General features: G+C 36.8%; 1 protein-coding gene across 1 annotated transcript in view; it reads right to left on the bottom strand.

Moving 5' to 3' along the window:
• NPAS3 (neuronal PAS domain protein 3) overlaps positions 1–19,874 on the bottom strand; it is a 589,216-nt gene that overhangs the window by 20,525 nt on the left and 548,817 nt on the right. The window contains exons 7-8 of the mRNA XM_041395897.1: positions 8,452–8,645; positions 3,671–3,777 (exon numbers count right to left, since the gene is read on the bottom strand). Coding sequence (XP_041251831.1) covers positions 3,671–3,777; positions 8,452–8,645 — 301 coding nt within the window. The remainder of the gene's footprint in view (positions 1–3,670; positions 3,778–8,451; positions 8,646–19,874) is intronic.

The raw sequence follows: 19,874 nt of genomic DNA, 5'->3' as shown, positions 1-19,874 counted from the left end.
TAGGGCATAACCCCCCATGTCCATTGAAGTCAATGAAAGCTTTTCCAGTGACCATAACTGACCTTTCATTAGGGCAATAGTTCCTTTACAAAAGCCTGTTGTTATTGCTATAACTTGCAGACTTTCTTCACAATTGTACTTGTTATGGTCGCATTCCTGAAACTGCTTTTGTCCTCTTTTATCTGAGATAGAGTTAACAAGGCCTGCTTTTCTAAGTTTCTAATGGGCTGCTATGATCTGAAGCCATCAACAGCCCTCTTCATTTTTTTTCTGTGTGATTTTGTGCAATGTTTTCTTCTTTACTTATTTTTCTCTTTGATGTTTTTGAATATCTTGCATGACAAGGCAGGATGCAGTGGTCTCACTTTTTCCTTATGATATGTTGTCAGTAAATAGGCAGAATAGCAGTTTTACTTATGTTTCTCTTATGCTTAAATCTACAATTGCAATTTGGATTTCTTCTTGTTTTAATCATTAAAAGCTATTTTATCTCCTGTAAAAATAAATCAAGATTTTTGGTTGCATTCTCCATCAAACACAACCTTTTCAGTCTGTTAGTTTCTCAAGTCCTTCTTTGTTTTCTCACTAGGTGCTTTCTATCCACTATCTTTTTTTTTCTTATTTTTTTTTTTTTTCCTTCACTCTGATCTCAAGCATTTATTTCCTATGTTGTACTGCCAAATATACATGCTCTCTGTTTTGGGGAACCAGTTCTGCTGGGTTCCACCTTCCACAGCCAGTGTTTTCTAGTTCATGAATTTCAGTTTTACTAAACCAGGAGGATTTTCTCCTTCTGGTTTGGTTTGAATTTGATTTTATAGGATTGGCAAGTTGCTATGAAGTATTTTGGGGTTCTACAATTTTTTTCTCTTGGTTTCTATACAATTTTTATTGTCAAATGCTAGAGGTTGAACATCTCTCTGGGCAAAGATATGAACCACTTTGGCTTCTGCAGAACTTATGTACTTTCCCAGTTATTCCCAACACTAATTTAAACCTGAAGATCTTTAATAAAGAGCATGAGTTTGAAAATGAAAAGACACATGCAAAGCCCTGTATCTGGGATGGATGGATTCCCTGCTATGTTACAGGCTTGGAACTGTCTGGCTGGGTTGTTGCTTTGTGAAAAGGGACCTGGGGGTCCTGCTGGACACCATGCTAAGCACGAATCAGCAGGGCTGTACTAAAAAGTGTACAGCCAGCAGAGCACAGAAAGTTGTTATCCCTCTTCACACATCACTCTTTAAATTGCATCTGGAATCTAATTTTAGGCTCCCTCCATAGGGAAATACATTGATAAATTTCAGTGAGCTCAGAAGAAGTCTGTCAAGACACCCAGGGGCTGGTGTACTTGCCCTGTGAGGAAAGGCTGTGGAACCAGGCTTGTTTAGTCTGAAGATGAGGTGACTTCAGGGCCACCCAGCAGCATATCTGCAAGCAGGATACTGCAAAGATGGAGCCATGAGATGCACCATCAAAACAGGGAAATTCCAACTGGATAGGAGGGAAAAAACTCCACCAAAATCACAGTGAGGATAACTGACACTTATTAAGACAATTGGAATATCAAAGATAATGTTACTCAGAGAAGTTCTGGAGAATCTGAAGTTTTTCAACATCAACTAGACAAAGTGCTAAAAAATTTGATTCAAATTAGTATTGATCCTGTATAGAGTATTAGGTGGAACTAGATGATATCCCAGAGTTCCTTCCAACCTAAATGATTCTATGAGCATCTTGTTCCTATAAGGCAAGAAAACAAATATACATAAAAGATGTAACCAGCTCTGTCTATTGAAAAAACCCAACAAGCTTAGCAAGAATAATTATGCTATAGCCACACAGCCAAATCTGTGAGCCCTGCTATGCTGGATGTTGATAGCAGGAGAAATCCCTATGTTTGTAAAGATTGCAACCCAATCAGCTAAACTGGACATAGAGTGAGAGCAGGAATACAGTAAGTTGAAATGATTTTCTTGAAGTCATTGTTGTCTTCAGGGTCTCCTGAGTCCTAGTCCAGTTCTTATATACTGGACCACGCTGCACTCATACTCTCTGCATAGATCTTGAATTTTTCTGAAGATGAATGTTTCATAAAACATATCCTATTTGAGAGAGAAGTGGTCACTCAGAAGATTAAGGTCTTTTTCAAATGGGATGTTCATCTATGCCAGGTGATATGGTAAATCTGAGTCATAAATATCTTTTATTTCCTTGGTCAGATAGTGCAGTGAAAGTGCAACTTGTCATTTTTGACTTCCAGTTTCAAGAGCACCAAGAATTTGAGTTTCTGAATTTGTTCCTTCATTTCTCAGCAACTGATATATTCTCCTGGATATTAAATGCTTAAAATTTAAATGACACAAAATTATTTTGTTTATCCCTTTGGATAGTTGATTTTACTTTTTTCTGCAGAAATATATCTAACTTGATTTTATGCCAAACACATTTTACATTTCAGAAACTTCTGAAATCTTTACACAGCCTAATACTGCTGTTGGCTGCCATATGTTGTAATAGAAGCTGTCCCTATTCTCCTGCTTTCTGGTCAGAGTTATCCTCCTATCTTCCCTTGCAGATCATGAAAGGTAATTTGGGGTGAAACATTTTTTTCTGACTTCTAGTGTAGTCATCAGGTTTTGTAAAATCTAATTAAATGTGGCTGCATTTGGGCTGCTGCCCTTTTATTAGGAAATGTTAACAGGACATGATGCAGGGGGAGCAGAGTTATTCAAATCTGTGACTCTGAATTTAAGAAGCAGTTTGCAGATCGTCTTCTGCATTAAGAAAAGCACCAAAGTCAATCATAAATGCAGTCAGTCACTGAAACTTCCAAAGAATTATCTGGCTTCACTGCAGGCACAGATAAATTAGAGATTATGGGCATAAGTCTTTTTTTGCACAAGGGTATATCAGGAGCCCCATCACTGAAGTCAACAGATCTCAACAAGAAAAGAATTAGGCCCTATGGCTTTTAGTAAGAGGAATACAAAGAGTTTAATTACAAGGAATCATGCTGAACCTCCCTTCCCCCATACACAGAGACTGCACATGTTCTCTAGCAAAGTTTGTCTCTTGCAACATTTTTGTACTTCTGTTATCCTTATCCTAATCAGATACTACCAGTGTGCATATAACAGGGACTTAGATGCAGTAAGGATGGGGCCATTTAGATATTAACACATGATGGGGTGGTTAAAGTACTAGTAGGGCTGTAGCTCAGTTCTCTATGAAAAAACCTGGTGAAATCCCAATTATGCTGCAGTTTTTTGTCCTCCATGTTATGACTCAGAAATACCCAAAATCCTCAAAGAGAAGGAGTTCCTATTATGTGCCAAGGAGGGAGTTTCTCATGTAAGCAATGCCTCTTTAAGGATTAAAATAATGCATAGCACATGTAAATTAACAGCTGCTGGAAATTCAAGTAATACAAGTATAATGCTTTATTTCCACATACATAAATGGTCTAATATGTCTATCAAAAGACTTGAAAATAAATCACACAAAGAATTACATTTAAACCATCCTCTACAAAAACCTATGGCAAAAAAAAAAAAAAAAAAAAAAAAAAGCAGGCGTAAGATGAAGATCCCAGTTGTGGAACATAAATAAATGTTTAGGAGCCATCAGCTGCTGTACCAGATAATTTGACAAAAATGGAAGTACTTACAGTCTAAGTGACTATGTCTAATGCCTTCCACATCTTCAGCATGAATGAAGTGGTAACATCTCTTTCCTACAATATCTACAGGGGTCAGATCCATGTAATCACTAATCCTAAAAAGGAAAAAGAACATAAAGCCTATAATTCGAGAAAGAAAAGAACAAAAGAATTGTCAAATGACTCAGAAAGTTAAATCTGCTAAAAAGTTTTTTCAGCATTATATCATTTGAATGGAATGTCTGTACAAATGACACAAGGCCTTAGAGGAAAAAAAATCTTTTAAAAGAAACCTAGAAATTATTTTATCTATTTAACTAAGTGGAAAATTAAATTCTAGTGCATATTCTCCATGTAGCATAACACCAGGACACTATAATTCCATGAAATTGTAAAGCATTAGTGACAATCCAAAATCCTCATTAAAAGACTAAGATGATTCAAGGTTACATAATAAAGTAGAAACATGTTATGTTTATACCAAATGATTAGAGACACATTTCATTTCAACAGATTGGTCTTCTATTGGGTATATTCATGAAAAAGCTCTTCAGCCATTTCTTGGCACCAAGTCCAAACTCATATTTCAAGGGATATAATTTAAATGCTGAGACACACAGATGCCTCAGGGTGTTATCTTTTTTAGTCTAATTCATTTGGGAGCTCAGCTTTCACTCTGGGCCCTTTCAACTGGGACTTTGTTGTTTATTGCACACAGAAACTTTAAAATCTATTCTGCAGACCTTTGTGTGTGTGTGTGTCTGTGCACTTGTGTCTGTGTCTGTATGTGTAAACTCATATTGTGGGGAGTCAAGGTGTCATCCTCCTTAAATACATGATAGAAATTAAAAAGAAAATTGGAAAATGTCCTGCTCAAGTAAGTGTTTGAAACTAAGTCTGTTTTCTAGACATAGAATACTTTTTTTTAGGGTTTTAAATAATCTGCAATGATTGTCGTATATTGTATGATAAGATCAGGGAGAGGAAATCCAACCTGCCAGCCTAGTAGAAAGGGGCAATCTCTAGGCAGGCCACTATCCTGTGGTCCTGTAAAACATATGCATAGGCTTGTGTTTGAGTAGATCAATGGTTCCACTGACTTACAGGACTGTTAGCATGATTGAAATTTAAAGGTAGGTATATGGTGCAGTTCTTTGCTGTCTTTGCTGAAATTGTGCACATTTGTAGGCTTGAGGTTTGCTACACAAGACTGCTTCTGTATATCTGAAGGATCTACTGACAACCACTCTCATGGCCAACAAGCCAAACCTCTGCCATGTGCTTATTTCTTTTTGGGCACATATTAGCAGTTGTGGTATTACAGTCCATGTTAAACTGGCAATTGTCTCTTTCCAAATGGTCTTCAGTCCTTAACAGTTGAAAACACACAGACTGATCATGCACTCTAGCAGCAGTCTCTCATTTTGCTTTTAGTTATTTATCACCATCTGAGATGATTTTTCCTCTGCAGGTGCTTTTCTCACTCCACTGACTAATAAAGAAATCCCACATTATCTTAGATGGTGAATCTTAGATGACACAAATCCTACATTTGCAAAATAGACACAGATTAACATACCATGTTTAGGCAACAAAATTTTACATCCATATTTTACACTCTCAAAGAAAAATATTAATTTTTAGAAATAGCTAACAGATTTTATCTCAGAGGAAAGCTAATGCCTGGCTAGTTTGTGCACTGAATCCAGGATTATGAAGGAGATCTCTTCATTCTGAGGAAAGTAACAAGATGCACCCAAAGACTTGAGTAATGTCATTCCTGCTCACTGCTGTTTCAAGCAGGCAACCACTTGGAAAAGTAGGAGTACTATTGATCTCACCCCTGCTGATCCAGTGGTCCACTGTGAGCATTCATTTCAGTTAAGTGGCATGGCTTCTGCTCCATACTCCCTGCAGCTGCCAGTAACTCTCCATTGCTCCATAAATAGTGCTTACAGCCTGCCCAGCATGGATCCATTTTTCTCTGTTTTCATCAATGTTGTGCTTGCTTTACTGTGGCACCGCAAAGAATTTTGTAGCTGCCCGCAAGTGCCAGGAGTCAAGCTCATATATTCAGGGTGGGACACTTATCTCCTTTTCTATAATCCCAGAAGAGAGATCCCAACGTCCCTGACTCAGAGAACAGCCTTGGCAAACACCCAGATAATTAATCTGACAGCTTCAATCAGCTGTTCTGTTAATTCCTTCCCATCTTCTGCGTTGGCATTTTTTTTTTTTTTTTACTCATTTCTCCACTTTTTACAGTCATATTCTGCACTGTAGCTCCTATAAAATCCAAGTCCTGTCATTCTTATTTCATTTTAGAATGGAAATCCTGCTGCATCAGTGAGACCACATTCACCTCCCAGCACTGGCAATAGTATTTCTAGTATTTGAAACTACTTTTATAATATATTTTTAACAGCTTTTTGACAATGACGCAGGGGCTTAAAGTGGAATTATTGTAGCATACATTCAAGTATCACCATATGCGTTCTGTATTAGCATGAGATAAAATCCATCACAAACAAGGAAAAGTTGCTTTATAATGTTGCTTTCAGCTTAAAAATTGAAAATCATTAATAAACTCAACAGTTTCTTGCTATCTTCCCACAGTTTACCATGTCTTGTCAGCCCTTCCTATGTAATTACCAATCAGTGCACCTCACCTGATGAATTTTACAGTTTTCAGTGATGTCTTTCTCAGGCATTTGAAAATTTTATTGCTACATGAATATAAAGGGAAGGTTTGAGAAAAATGTTTAATTAAAAAAACCCACATATACAATTTAGGGCTCATAAAAATGCCACACTCACAGCAGAGAAAGCATAAATCTTCCTAATTTGGACTAAAAGTTCATATCATTCTTGACCTGATGGAACAGTTCATTTTTCACATCTATTTGATTCCTGGCTTTTTTTATGGAGGTTGCCAATAAAGGCAGCAGTAAGTGCAGGTGATTTTGTTAAAAGGGAATTTGTTCATTAGGAACTGGATAGATACCAGCAACTCACTTCACAGAGGCCTTTGAAAAACTCTGCAGTGGTAGCAGCTTTCCATTACTACCTAGGTAGGTCACAGTGACATCAAAGACTTAGGGAAAAGTTTTGTTCTAGATCCTATTCCTAACCCCCAAGGCTCTTTTTCCAGTTGCCAGATTATACAGCATCTGGATACTCACTGGCTAGAGTCTCAGGCAAAAAGCCCAAGCTTTAATACCGTTGTCCACTTTTTCTGTGACCTTGTGTAAAACACTTTCCATGAAGCAGTTTTCCAAGCTTAAAAATGAGAATAATACAGTCACTTTTAGAAAAGGCTTTGGAAGTGTAGATGAAGTGTTCTGTCTAACAGTCAAGTAATATTATTTTTAAAAGTATTGCAGCGGTGCAGCAGTGTGGCAGCAAGGACAACCTCATAATTGAAATCCAAGATTATTTTAAGTTAAGAACCTGATTCAACAAAACAGTTGAGTTTATCCTTTTTAATAAAAGTTTATATCGACGTGCTATCCTGATCACAGGTATCCCACTATAACTGAACAATTATGATTGCTCATATCAGAGTGCATCCACTCAATTTCTAATATGACATTGTTGCTGTCACAAGAAAAGCTTGCAGTAGCCACCTTGTTTCTTCCACTTTTTGATGACGTTCCCTTAACAAAATTTCTTTTGGCTGCATTACCTTCCTTCTTCCTTTCCAACCTTTTCCCCATATCTCAGATTTCCATCAATGCACTCAAACTTACTACATGTAATTTCCTTCTCAGATATTTTCATTCTGAATACCTATTCCTTGGATTATATTTTGCTTTTTCAAAATCAGGACTCTGAGGTTTTAATGGTCTTGATCAGCTCCTCTGCTCTCCAGATCTTCCCCCAGCCCACCCACAGCCCAGACCCCCATGGCAGCCCCTGTCAGTGCCCAGCTCCCCACAGCCCTGCCTGGCCATTGGCCCCCCTGACCCAACCCCAGCCCACTCCACTGCCTGTCCCCAGGAGTTGCCTCTGTGCCCCCAGGTGCCACTTCTGGGATGGTGGGATGGGCCCTAGTGCCATGCCCTGCCCTCACAGGTTGCCACGCTGAGCCCCCAGTGCCACAGGCACCCAGCCCCCAGGGAGCAGGAGCTGAATTTAAACCCTCTCTTTCACCTTCCCAGATCACTTGTCACTATCACATAGAACAGAGCCCCCCCCAACCAACTCTTCATCACCTGTTCCCATTTCACTGCTGTCTTTCCCAGTTTGCCCTTAACCAATTTTATTCTACAGTTTTCCCACCTCTAACTGCAACAGATCCCACCTCTCTAGCCTACTATCTAGGCCATCTGTGCTTCTGTTCCATTAAACACTGAGCATGATAGCTGTAATCTGCAAATTAGTTCAAAAATGGAAAACTTTAAAACTTCAGACAGAAAAACTTGTGGAGGGGAGGATGGAGGAGCATAAGGACAAGCATACAGGTCAGACCAACGTCTGTCTAGTCCCAAATCTTGCCTGTGAGAGGGACGATGAAAAATTGTAAAAAGCAGTGAAAGCTTAGAGGAATATTTCCTGGTGTATCTTCCCCTATTCCAGAAGTCATCCTGAAAATTACAGTTTTAAATTTACCTTTATCTTCTAAGAATGTAATGAAAATGAAGGTAGCAATGATGAGAATGAATTCAATGCTCTGCTACAACACCAGGATGACATTGCAAAAGCCAAAAATTTCAGAACTTCTTGCCAAGCCCACGGAACAAAGAATACACGCAACTAAAACAAAGAAGTAAAGGATCTAAAGGCCGTACCTATTTTCACAGTAAATGATATTGAGGTCCATATTCACACGAGTGACAAACATGTGGCAGTCAATCCTAACTTCATTAATTGTAGGAGGTGGCAAAGCATGAGCAACGACAACAAGTCCCATGATTTGGCTGGGCACCGTCCGTCCGTGTGACAGTGATACTCGCAGACGTAACCGGCCTGTTATATGAATCACCTGGAAAACAAAACAATAAAAATACCAGTGATTTCTGAGTGCAACTGTGACATCAGTTTCTTTTAGAGGATAGCTTTACTGTTCCCTACAGATCACTTAACACTGTCTAAAATTGTACTAAGTAACTGCCATTATCATTGTTAAGCTTATTAATATTGGCTGTCAACATGCCCTATATGTCCTCATGGCAAAAAGAACAGAAGAGGCAAATGCTTCACATTCATCAAATAAAAACCTAAGAACTGCTGTGGTGTTGATTTTTGCTGTGGTGGTTGTTACACAAAGAAAGAAGACAACAACAATGAAGTAGAAATTCAACAAAAAAGAGAGTGGGATAAAACTGAAACAATGAAGCTGGAAATTAATAAACTAACTATTTTATAATATTTGGAAATTGAATATGACACAAGAAAGACCAGCAGTTTTGAAACATAATGGATTTCACTGAGTTGATAGTCACCTACACCATGGAAACACTGTTCACTGCCTTAAATTTCTACTTTGTGGTTGGCAAATTGAGAAGCAAGAGCCTACAGGTGATCTCTGAGCTCAGGTGCAGGATAGTCTTTCTGCATCCACAGTAAAACATTTAAAGAGTTGGTAGACATGTAATGCCTTTGCCTAGTGCACTAGGCAGGTATGGACAGCTCTGGGGGTGGTGGTTTTCTTCCAAACACACAAGATAATACCAGAAGATGGTGAGATCCAATAGCATCCATAAGAACTACATCCCCCTTCTAAGAATGCTGCCTGAAATAGAAAACTGAGACTCTGGGAAACGAATTATTTACCACTTCCAATTTCACTCCTTCAGGAGTTTGGTGTATAAATAAAGGGGTTGTTTTATCCAGTAAAATAATATAAATACAGCAAATTGAAATGAAAATGCAAACTGAGCTCCTGTACTCATGGATAAGAGAGACACAAGAACTGGCAGTTGCCGGCTGCCACAGATTTTCATCCTCAGAATGTGGTACAACATCAACATTAAGAGAACACCTCCAGGAGATGAGGGCCCCTTTTTCTGTCATCCCAGACTCCCTACCCAGAGGTCAACAGAGAAGTTGGTTGATCCCTGGGTCACAAGAGGAGGTGACAAAAATGGGTAATAAGTGTACTGATACTCATCTCACTTCTGATCTGAGATTGATAATAGAAACTGAGAGAGAAGAAAAGTTGTCATTTTTAAGACTGCAAATCACAAAGTGCTTCCAAATTCAAATCCAATTCATGCTAGTAGCTCTGTGATGTAAGACTTGAAATTTGTTTCTTTTTTTTAACCTAGTCATTGAAACATCTCCTCTCACCACTATTTCACATTTCAAGCCTAGCCAGTGTGGTGAATCTGAATGAGGAAAGTGATTAGCTGCTGTGTATGGCCATTTCAGTTACAGGTTTCTGACCACCCATGTATAAAGTAACTATTGCCTAAACTCACACTTAATGCACCTTTCAAGGGAAAACTATTCTATGAATATTTAAAAAAAGCTCCTAAAGGCAAAGATGCAAAAACAGCATTTCAAATCCACTTTAATTATTTATTTTTTAAAAAACCTCATTAACAAATGAAGAAATAGCTAAAAGAAATAGGATTAACTTCACAGGAGGGGCAGTAATAGTATATTTTGCTCCTTCGAGCTAGGCTTGCATATACATCTCCTTTTTATCATTATCTGTCTCTTTATCACGCAGTTTCAGCTTACTGCAAAACTCAAATCTGTAAATGCTTGGAAAAATGCTGATGGATAACTGGTAAAAATGTGAAAATTTATCTTATCCTGAATGTGCTATGCAAAACTATAATTTTTCTGTTGTTTTTTCGTAAGAGTCCTTATGCTAATATGTTTGAAGTTGGCACAAACACTTCAGGGAATTTTTAAGCTATATCATATATATCTATATCTATATCTATATATATATATATATCTTCTTTGTATTTTTCTAAACCTTCATGTCATTTGCAGCTAAATATCAAAATGATTTGTTTTTGAACAACTCTCTATTCAGGCAGTACCTCACTTTTTTTCTGATTCTTCATCTGAAATACCCTTCAGATGTAGTATTGCCCAAGAGACAGTTCCAAACCTGGTAGGACCATCATATATTAACGTTGCTGAATTTCAACAGAACTTGCTTCCAGATTCAAATTATTTAGCGTGTTCCTAATTGCACCATGGATCAAAACATGTTCTGAATTCCCATATGAAGTAAAGTTTTAGGGGTCAGCACTCAATTTCATTCTGATTCTCTATACTGGGAAATGTACAGCAAACTACCCATCAGTTCCAGTGCCTGTGTGCCTCTAAAGGAACTGTATTTCCATGCCTGAAATACCTTTCTATGACAACATTAGTCAAATGCATCAAGTGGGAAAATCTAATTGGTAGTAAAAAACAATTCTAACTGTCATGACCTTGTCTATATTGTGAGTATTGCCACTTTTAACACTGGTTCATTTGAACTGGGATTAGGGGTGATAGGAATTATAGGGTCAATTATCTCCCGTAGCTAAAATTAATCTCTTTATAATTCAATCCCACAGCACTAGTCTATCATATCCTAAAGCAGTATTATGACTTTAATGAAGCTAAATTGCAACAATAAACTGTTTTATGAAGGACAATACTTGGCTCCAGATGTAAATATATATTAAAAATTTGCTAGGAATTTACTGAAAATAAAAAGTAAATGCAGCTCTTCTGTGCAGTTACCTTTATAAATGCTTCCTTTTGAAAAGTTAGTCCTAATCAATCTTTAAACTCTTATCTTCTTTCTACTAATGCCATATGAATAGACAGGCACATTTGTATGTCACAGCAAGAGAAGACAGTGATACTGTGCTCTGTTACAAAAACGTGGGTGAATGCTATACTCCTGATCACAGGAACATCAGAACCTTTGTATGCCAAGAGCTGGACAGATTTCCCCATCATTTCTTCATTTACCTTCTAAATTAAATTAATAACAAGACTCCTTCTTTATGTTGCTGGGAGCTGGACTGGGTTAACTGTCCAGAGATCTCTTTGCTTACAAACTCTTTATTAGTAGGTGTAACTATGATTTTATGATTCATACTATAGAAATTCAGGGAAGTCTTATGGTTGAAATAAAGCATGTGACTTGATTGAGATCAGAATTTTGCTTAGGCTATTCTGATCTACATTATTGCTTGTAGTACAACCTTGGATAGGCAGGTGGGTGAAGAAAAAAACATTTTACAAAACAAGAACTTTTAACACTGAGAAATGAAATAACATATATACTGTAAAGATGTAATGCTGAATCAAAACAAATACTGTAAAAATCTTCTGTACTGCTTAACTGCTTTGTTTAAAACAAAAAAAATATCTAAATCAACTTTGCCTGACACTCCAATATAGGAAAAAAATTATTTGGCTTTTATTTTTAGCTGATTAGAAAAGGGATTTGCAAAATATTCTAAGTACATGTAAACACATGAGTTTATGAGTGTGGGAGTGTTAACAAGCCACACTAGTTGGACAAATATATATTTCCTTTCCCTGCCATATGCTCTCTTTAGTCATCTGTTAGTGATATGCACTTAGATGTGCTCTACTAATGTCTACTCATTATAAACAAGCACATCACAAAGACCTTAATAAAACCTTCCCCCGTCAATACTTAAGGAAGTAAAGCCCAGTGATGGAAAAACACATCTGGAACCTGCTGATCATCCTTTAAAGCTAAATCTCACCTCTGAAGATGGAAATACTTTATTTGTCAAAAGATATATTTAAATATTACATCAATTTTTTCACATACATGTGATGTCAGAGTACGGACATGCATTACCAGAGGCTATAAAACCTGCAAGCATGAAAAATCTGTGAATTTCACCTTTCAAATGTCTCTGCGTGCTTCAAAACTTAAACTTCAATTTGAAATAAATTTCTAAACTACTTCTTTTGTTCTCTGTGTAAATGATTATGCCAATTTATTGTGTGTGTGAAACTACAGCACTGGCAGAAGTTGTCCCTCCAGCTCATTTAATGAGACATTAAATTTAAAGTCTTAAAATTATTGTGTAGAATAAATTTTTAGAAAACAATCACATACAAAAACATGCAATTACATTTAGTGTGTGCACCTAAGTATTTAGGTATTTTATAAACAACTCACACACACATTTATCCCCCTTTACAGAAACTACTGTTTCTGAAGGATATATATATATATGTGTATATATCTATATTTTTTTTTTTTTTTTTGGTCTCTCAAAGATGTTATTTTATACTTCCAAAATCAACACCTAAATCTTTAAAACACAACCAATTTAAACTGATGAAATTGGCCAAAGATATATCTTACAAACTATACCCATATTCTCTCATTTTTCTTTCAAAGAGTTGTGTGCTCCTTCACTCACTGATACACATCCATGCATCTCAAAACCTGTCTGTGACACCAGCGAGACAAATGTTTTAACTCTGCAAAATAATGAGTTCCTACATGGTTTTAGGTGATTTCTAAAGTAAGAGTGAGCATTTGGAAGCAGAGTTTCCTCTGGACTAAGAGGAAAACAGAGCTCAGTGTCACATTGGGAATTTACACAATGACATCTGAAAGTTTTTTCTTTTCTGACATAAAAATACAACCATGTCTATCAACCTGAACTCCAGTATAGGTTTCTTTATTTACCACATTTCTCTTCTTTCCTGCCCATGTCACACTGCAATCACTACAACATTCCTACTTGCTTATGTTTTCTCATGGTCAGAAATTGTTTGTTTCTGTGGTTCCACAGCCCCATCCTCATTGAGATCAAAGCCTGCTCTCCCAGGCTTCATGAAAGCTTTGGGAGAAGATATCATTGGTGTCTGCTTTATTTATCATTCAGCAGTAGTTGGGAACTGAGAGGTCTAGTAAGGCTTTGTGTCTGCAGGTCCTGTAATACTCCCATATCCCCTTCTCAGACTTACTGCATTTCTATAACCACTACAGTATTACTAACAGGAGATCCCCTGGAGCACGACATTTTGGTGTTGAAAAGGAATGAGCCACTACAACTGTAATATGTTGGATCATCCCACATGTGCAGCAAGTCTGACATGTCCCAAATGCATCCAACTTGCTGTGCACAGCACATCAAGTCTCTGTCACGAACATTTAGCTTAACACACACATCGAGCATGATGGGTTTTATCCCTTGCGTACAGTAAAGTTTGTAGATGTATGTTCCCGTTGAATCAATGCTAGATTTGCTATCTCTTTTAATCTATGAAATAACCATTTTATCATTTTCCCTTGTTAACATCAGCCATCTCCAACCTCATAAGCATCATCTATCTTTTCTCTTGGACAGCATAACCAAATAACATGTCTACTTACAGTAATTGTTCTCAATACTTATTTGACTCAAAAATTTGTTACTTCAGTTTTAGCCTTGAAAAAGTGCTTGTATGCTGAAAAGCCTGTATATCTGGGGTGTTTTTTTTGACTACAGTAGTCCATTTAATAAAGAACATTGTGTCTACACACCAACCTTGTCCTATTATATCAAGTCTGCACCAGAACAAAGAAAAGTAGTACTTAGTGCAGCTGTCACTGTTACATTCAGAACCATGCTGGGTGAAAATAAGACAAGGCAATAGTCTATGACTCCTGAAAAACAGCTTTGCAGTCAGTCTTGATTGAGTTAGGCAATGAATGCCACGTGAAACCACTGTTCAGAGCTGTGGTCTTGAGCACCCATTCAAAGAATATGAGTCGGATTTCAAGGAGGGGGAACATTATTCCTAACACATGCATAGTTTCAAGGTCAATAGCCTCTTTCCCAGCTACAAGTATATTTTAAATCCCTTCAAATACACCTGCAAAAGACAGTCTGAAAATGGAAATGGTATTTACATTTAAACAGCATATTTGGTCTCAGGATGTATTTTATTGCTAAAAAGTCAATACTAGTTTTTTGGAGACACTTTAGGCTTTTCCCATCTTTCCTCTGTTATCGCTCTCTCAAATAATAAGATTCAAAAGCTATTCTACTGCTTAAAATAGTCACAGGCAGAATTTAGGCTAATCCTAAGGGTTTTAAAAAAAAAAGTATCCTTATGAGACCTCAAACTTATTGGTGCTTAAAGACAAGCATCATGTGAGAAACAACCCAGTGTGGCAGGCTCAGTTCAAAGTGCTTGCTCAATCCCTAAAATGACCTGAGTAGAATATTATTGATTGCATATGGGGAATGTTGAGATCAGCAGCAAGCACAATAGCCACAGTCATTTCATTCAAGTACACTACAGGGAACAGATCTCTTCTGTGCTAAAGTTACTGTTTTGAGCACAAATGCAACAAACTGCTTGTTTCCCAACCTCAGGATGCAGAAGGTATATCTCCCACTTACCTCTGTCTGGATAATGAACTAAAGAGAGCTTTCTACCTCTCCAAAAAAGAGTGAAGGTAAAACAAGAACATGAGATTGCCCAAGTTACATTGGCTAGGCTAAGGCTACCTTAAGAATACTCTGTGAGAATAATGGAAGACTGTTGGGTGATAAACAACTCCTAAAGCTGTCATTCAAAAAACAAAACAAAATGAAAAAGCATTTTCAAGAGTGCACAAATGTTTTTCAAGAGTTATCGCATCTTAACAGACTGGGAAGTGAACCATAGATCAGAGGTTCCTCAAGTATTTATGGATCCTTTTGATTAACATTATAGATCCTAAATTTATGGCTTTTTCATTCTGCTATATGACACATTTACATTGTTTTTAAATTTGGGATACTAGATAAGCAGTTACTCTTCAGTACAGCATAGTAGAGTGTTCTGTGCTGTATGTGGGCACATCCCTGTCTTTATTGCCATGACGGCTCTCATGTCAGAATACTGAGGTCCAGGCTTGCACTGGTGTACATTGCAGTAGTAGAAGTTGCAGGATCAAGTCTGTCCTTTCAAAAGCACACTTGTATTGTAAAATATGTTAATGATAGGACATCCTTTCCTGTGCTGTAATTTTTCATTAATTGCAATGGATTAGCAAGCAGCTTTTCTCTAAACAAAAGATGTTGTAGAGCTGACACTCCTGAAATCAGCTTTATAATATGAACTCAAGAAATATTGTGTTGAGTTTATAATTATATTTTTTCAGTTCAGCACTTATAAATTATAATTTTTCAGTTATTTTGCTTTATGCCACTGCAAAGGTTTTCATTTTCATATGCAATAAGAACTCTCAACTTCCACTAAACAGCATCCTTTAAATATATGCAATATTATTAATTTAAATTATTAGGTTTAATTTTAATACCTTTGAACCTTTAATAGATGTCTTATTAACAACTTTATCAGCACTGTATTGTCTTTTCATAATGCAAAACTTAAAAGCATTTGAAGATCAACATTAAAAAAATGGAAAAAAAAAGAAACTAAATGAAATGAACACACAGCAACCTGAAAAAGTAGCCACAAAAATTGGGTTTATAACTGAATACTTTTTGAAGTAATTGGCACAAAGACTGTTCTAGTGCAGATTGCTGCAAGAGCGCTCTTGGCAAGAACATCATAAGCACTAGCAAAACTTTAATATGCTCAAACAGCCAAATACAAACTGACACCAGGAACCCATGTGTGGCAACACACAGGAAAAAAATAGAGTATCTCAATTTAATACAAACCTACATACAAAGGGATCAATTTTTACAATTCGTGGTTTAGCATACAATACAGCTGTCCTCAGAGTGAATATAGAGTAGCTATACATAAGAAATTAGAATTATCAATTCGGGGGAATTTCTCAAGAGTCCTTTTGATATGTAATACAGCAAATATAATGACTTAGAAACCAGACATCAATGCATTAAATGGGATCAGGTTGAGATCTATTTAGAAAAGACAGGTTTAAGCTGGAAAAAGAATCTCTTTGATATGACCTCCAGAGCAGACCATTTGCAGAAGGATTCAAGATGAGCAGATTTACCCTTGCATATCTGTTTGCATCACAGCTGCTTTAAAATATAAACTCTAAAATTTTTAATATTGAGTTACTGCAGTGTTAAGTCTATGTAGTAAAAAAGATTAAGAATCTGAGATTTACTTGCACTTTTTGTAAATGTTTTAATGGATTTTGTTGAACTCAGAGGAAAAAAAATGAAACACAGTTAATTTAAAACCGAGCTAACATAATTAACTTATTTATAAATGATTTCTTATAGAATCTGGCTACTGCTGGTCAAGCTAGGAATCTGAAATGTCTCAGAATTTTCAGTAGTCTGCATCCCTAATTTGTGATCAATACTTATTTAACCCTGAAACTCAAAAGATCAGTTCACTTTAACAGATTTGCCACTTCAAATCCCTTGGTGTTCAAATAGGTTGCAATTTTTTCTTCATGGAATGTTTGAAGTTCCCTTTAAAAATAATGCCTTGAGGATATTTTTTCCTTAATACTGTTTAAAAAAAGTTGAAAGCATTTAGCTATTGAAGTGTGCAGGGTTCCAGTAAAGGAATAGTTGTCCCTGCCCATGAGCAAACGGTCTTGAAATTCACTATTTCAGAATTCTGTTGCTTTTGCCAGCAGTGAAATTTAAACTTAAAAAAGGACTTTTGTTGCATTGGTTCCAATGCAGTTTATCAGAATATTGGGAGATGGTGGAAAATGGCTGCACCATTCTGCAACAGAAAGGGTGAAAATGTTTTTTAAAAAAGTTAGTTTCAGCTCTGTATGTCAGGGCAACCAAATCTTGTTGCACTAATGACAACTAAAAATAAGTATACCTCAGGTATAGTTTATTTCTCCCTTTGCAGGGAGAAATAAAGAGGTTCTTTTAGTTTTTTTTTTTCCTACTGTTTTGTTTGATGTAGTTCTTAGCAGCCCAACAATTACCTTAGGTGATTCTCTGCAAGGACTTGATAAGTGAGAAAGGACTAGATAAAACAAAATATCTGATATTAATGTATTTTCCCACACACAGAGAAAAAGATATAGAAAAATACTGTTGTCTGTAAAGACAGAAATGGATTTCCCAAGTCAGCCTTGATTAAGACAGGAATGTTTATGTTCTGCTCAAGCTCTCCACCTGTGGTTACAGCCCCAGAGCTCATTCTGAAGTTAATAAAAAAAAAATTACATTTACTCTTCCTACTTTAGTGGATAAATGGGTAGAAAGATCTGAGTTTTGCACATAGTAAAGCAGGGACACACAATGGAGAAAGCTGAGGACTATTATTTGAATGTCTTTAATGCTAAGGTTCCTCTGTTTATGCTAATGGTGTCTGGTGTATGCTCCTACAGCTAAAAGCAATTGTTTTGTTTATTTTAATGCTTGTATGCTTTCGCCTAGTATGGCCCAATTTTTTGCTGGCTGTATACAGCACGCAAGGTCTACCCAAAGATCTTGGACAACAGAATGTGTGGGCTTTCCTGCAGAATACCACAACTGCGACAAAAGCAAAAGTGGAGAGAGACAAAAAAAGATTAATTTCCATAATTATTAATATGCTTTCACTTTCCTCACATCAATGACACTTATACAAATCTAAATAAAAAATTTTCAGTATAAAGGGGAAAATAGACAGTAAGGAATATGAGCTGATTTTATAAAAATTACGACTGCAAATTTCAGAACAGCTTCTGCAGGTGAATAGTAATGCTTCCACATCCAGATGATGAAAAGGAATGATCATAAGAGAGGAGGCAAAATCTTCTGGTACGTCTGCCAAGATCTAATGTCAGTAGTTCTCTGACCTCAGTGTTAATTTGAACAGTTTTAAATACATTTCACCTGGTCCTGGTCTTGATAAAGAAAGTAGCATTGAAACTGCAAACCCCGAGCCCAAAAGTGGCTATACAGAGACTTGGACTGCAGGAGAAGGCTGGGGCACATCATGACAGCCCTTCCAGAGGAGCAGCCACATGTACTGCCATTAGTAGACAAAGTCCATCCATACGAGGGATGAGATTTCTCCTTGAAGAAAAATCTTTTATCCACTTGGAGATGGATGGTCTTTGCAAAGCTCTGACCTTCTCCTTGACAGCTACAAATGGACCACTATCTATGATTTGTTTCTATAATCCACTTAATGCAGCAAGCTAGATTATAGATAGCAATTTATTTGTAAAAATCATAATAAACCACCATTGTTTCAAATGCTAAACATGGATAAATGGGGAGGAAAAACTGATGAGACAAGGTTCGTGTTCTTGAATCTACACCAAAGAATTATGGAAGACTCTTGCTTTATCTGCATTGGAATCAATTTAGTAATTTTTAATTCACTGATTTTCTGTTGTTTGCTTAACATTTATTAATTGATTGTCATTCTCATGCAATTAATTCAAAAGTTGGCAAGTTTAACGTGCAGATATTAATTTTCTTTTACTAACCCACCACTCAGAACACTCTTTTTTTGAAAAACAGGTTACCAATAAATTACCTTTACATCAATCATATTTATAAATGAAATACAGTAGGGGTGTTGCATGCCATCTGTCAATCCACACTGAACCTTTCCTTATAATTGGCTAAGTTTTTCTAAGTAATTCAATAAAATAACCAGAAAAAAATAGGACAGCTCTATCTTTCACACGCTGCAGTGCTAACCAAAAGTCAACTTGAACACCTAGGACTTCCCTCTGCAAGGCTGGAAATCTCTCATTTGAGAGTATGAATCTTAGGTCACACAGAAATAAATGATGTGCCTACCCCATCATCCAATGGTCACAGGATCTGCACCTTAGAACAACCTACAGGTTACTGAGCTTCAAGTGTTTCTCCTCTGGAATGAGAGCCATTCATTTGCCCTTCACGGCAAGCTCATTTATGATGGCTGAAATGTTTATTCAGGAGGGAGTAGAGATAATGAGCAAGGTTTCTTTGCTCTTAGTTACCAGGGGCTATTCACAAGATTTCGGACTCCCTCACCGTGTTCCTCATTGCAACGCAAACCAGCAGAGTGAAAGGAAAAAATAGCATTCCCTACTCTCATTATTTTATTATGGCTTTCAACATACTTAGTGTTTAACTGAAAGCCCCAGTTTCTGTGTCTTTTTTTGCTCTGTGTGTCACTTAGGCTGCTGCTGTAAAGTGGACAAATTGACAAAATAGACTTTTTTATAGAGAGAGGCAAGGAATATGTCTTAGACAACAAATATCTTTGTAGCCTATATAAGAGTAGAATGGACTCAAGCAATTTGATCTCAAAATGAGGATTTAATATCTCTCACAAACTGCACAAAGGTTCAGAAAAATATGCAGTTACGTACAAGAAG

The sequence above is a fragment of the Onychostruthus taczanowskii genome, unplaced genomic scaffold, assembly GCF_017590055.1.
Source record: "Onychostruthus taczanowskii isolate IOZ18803 unplaced genomic scaffold, ASM1759005v1 scaffold1, whole genome shotgun sequence".
Lineage (NCBI taxonomy): Eukaryota > Metazoa > Chordata > Aves > Passeriformes > Passeridae > Onychostruthus > Onychostruthus taczanowskii.
The sequence above is the reverse complement of the archived record's forward strand: the minus strand, read 5'-3'. Positions and strand labels throughout refer to the sequence as shown.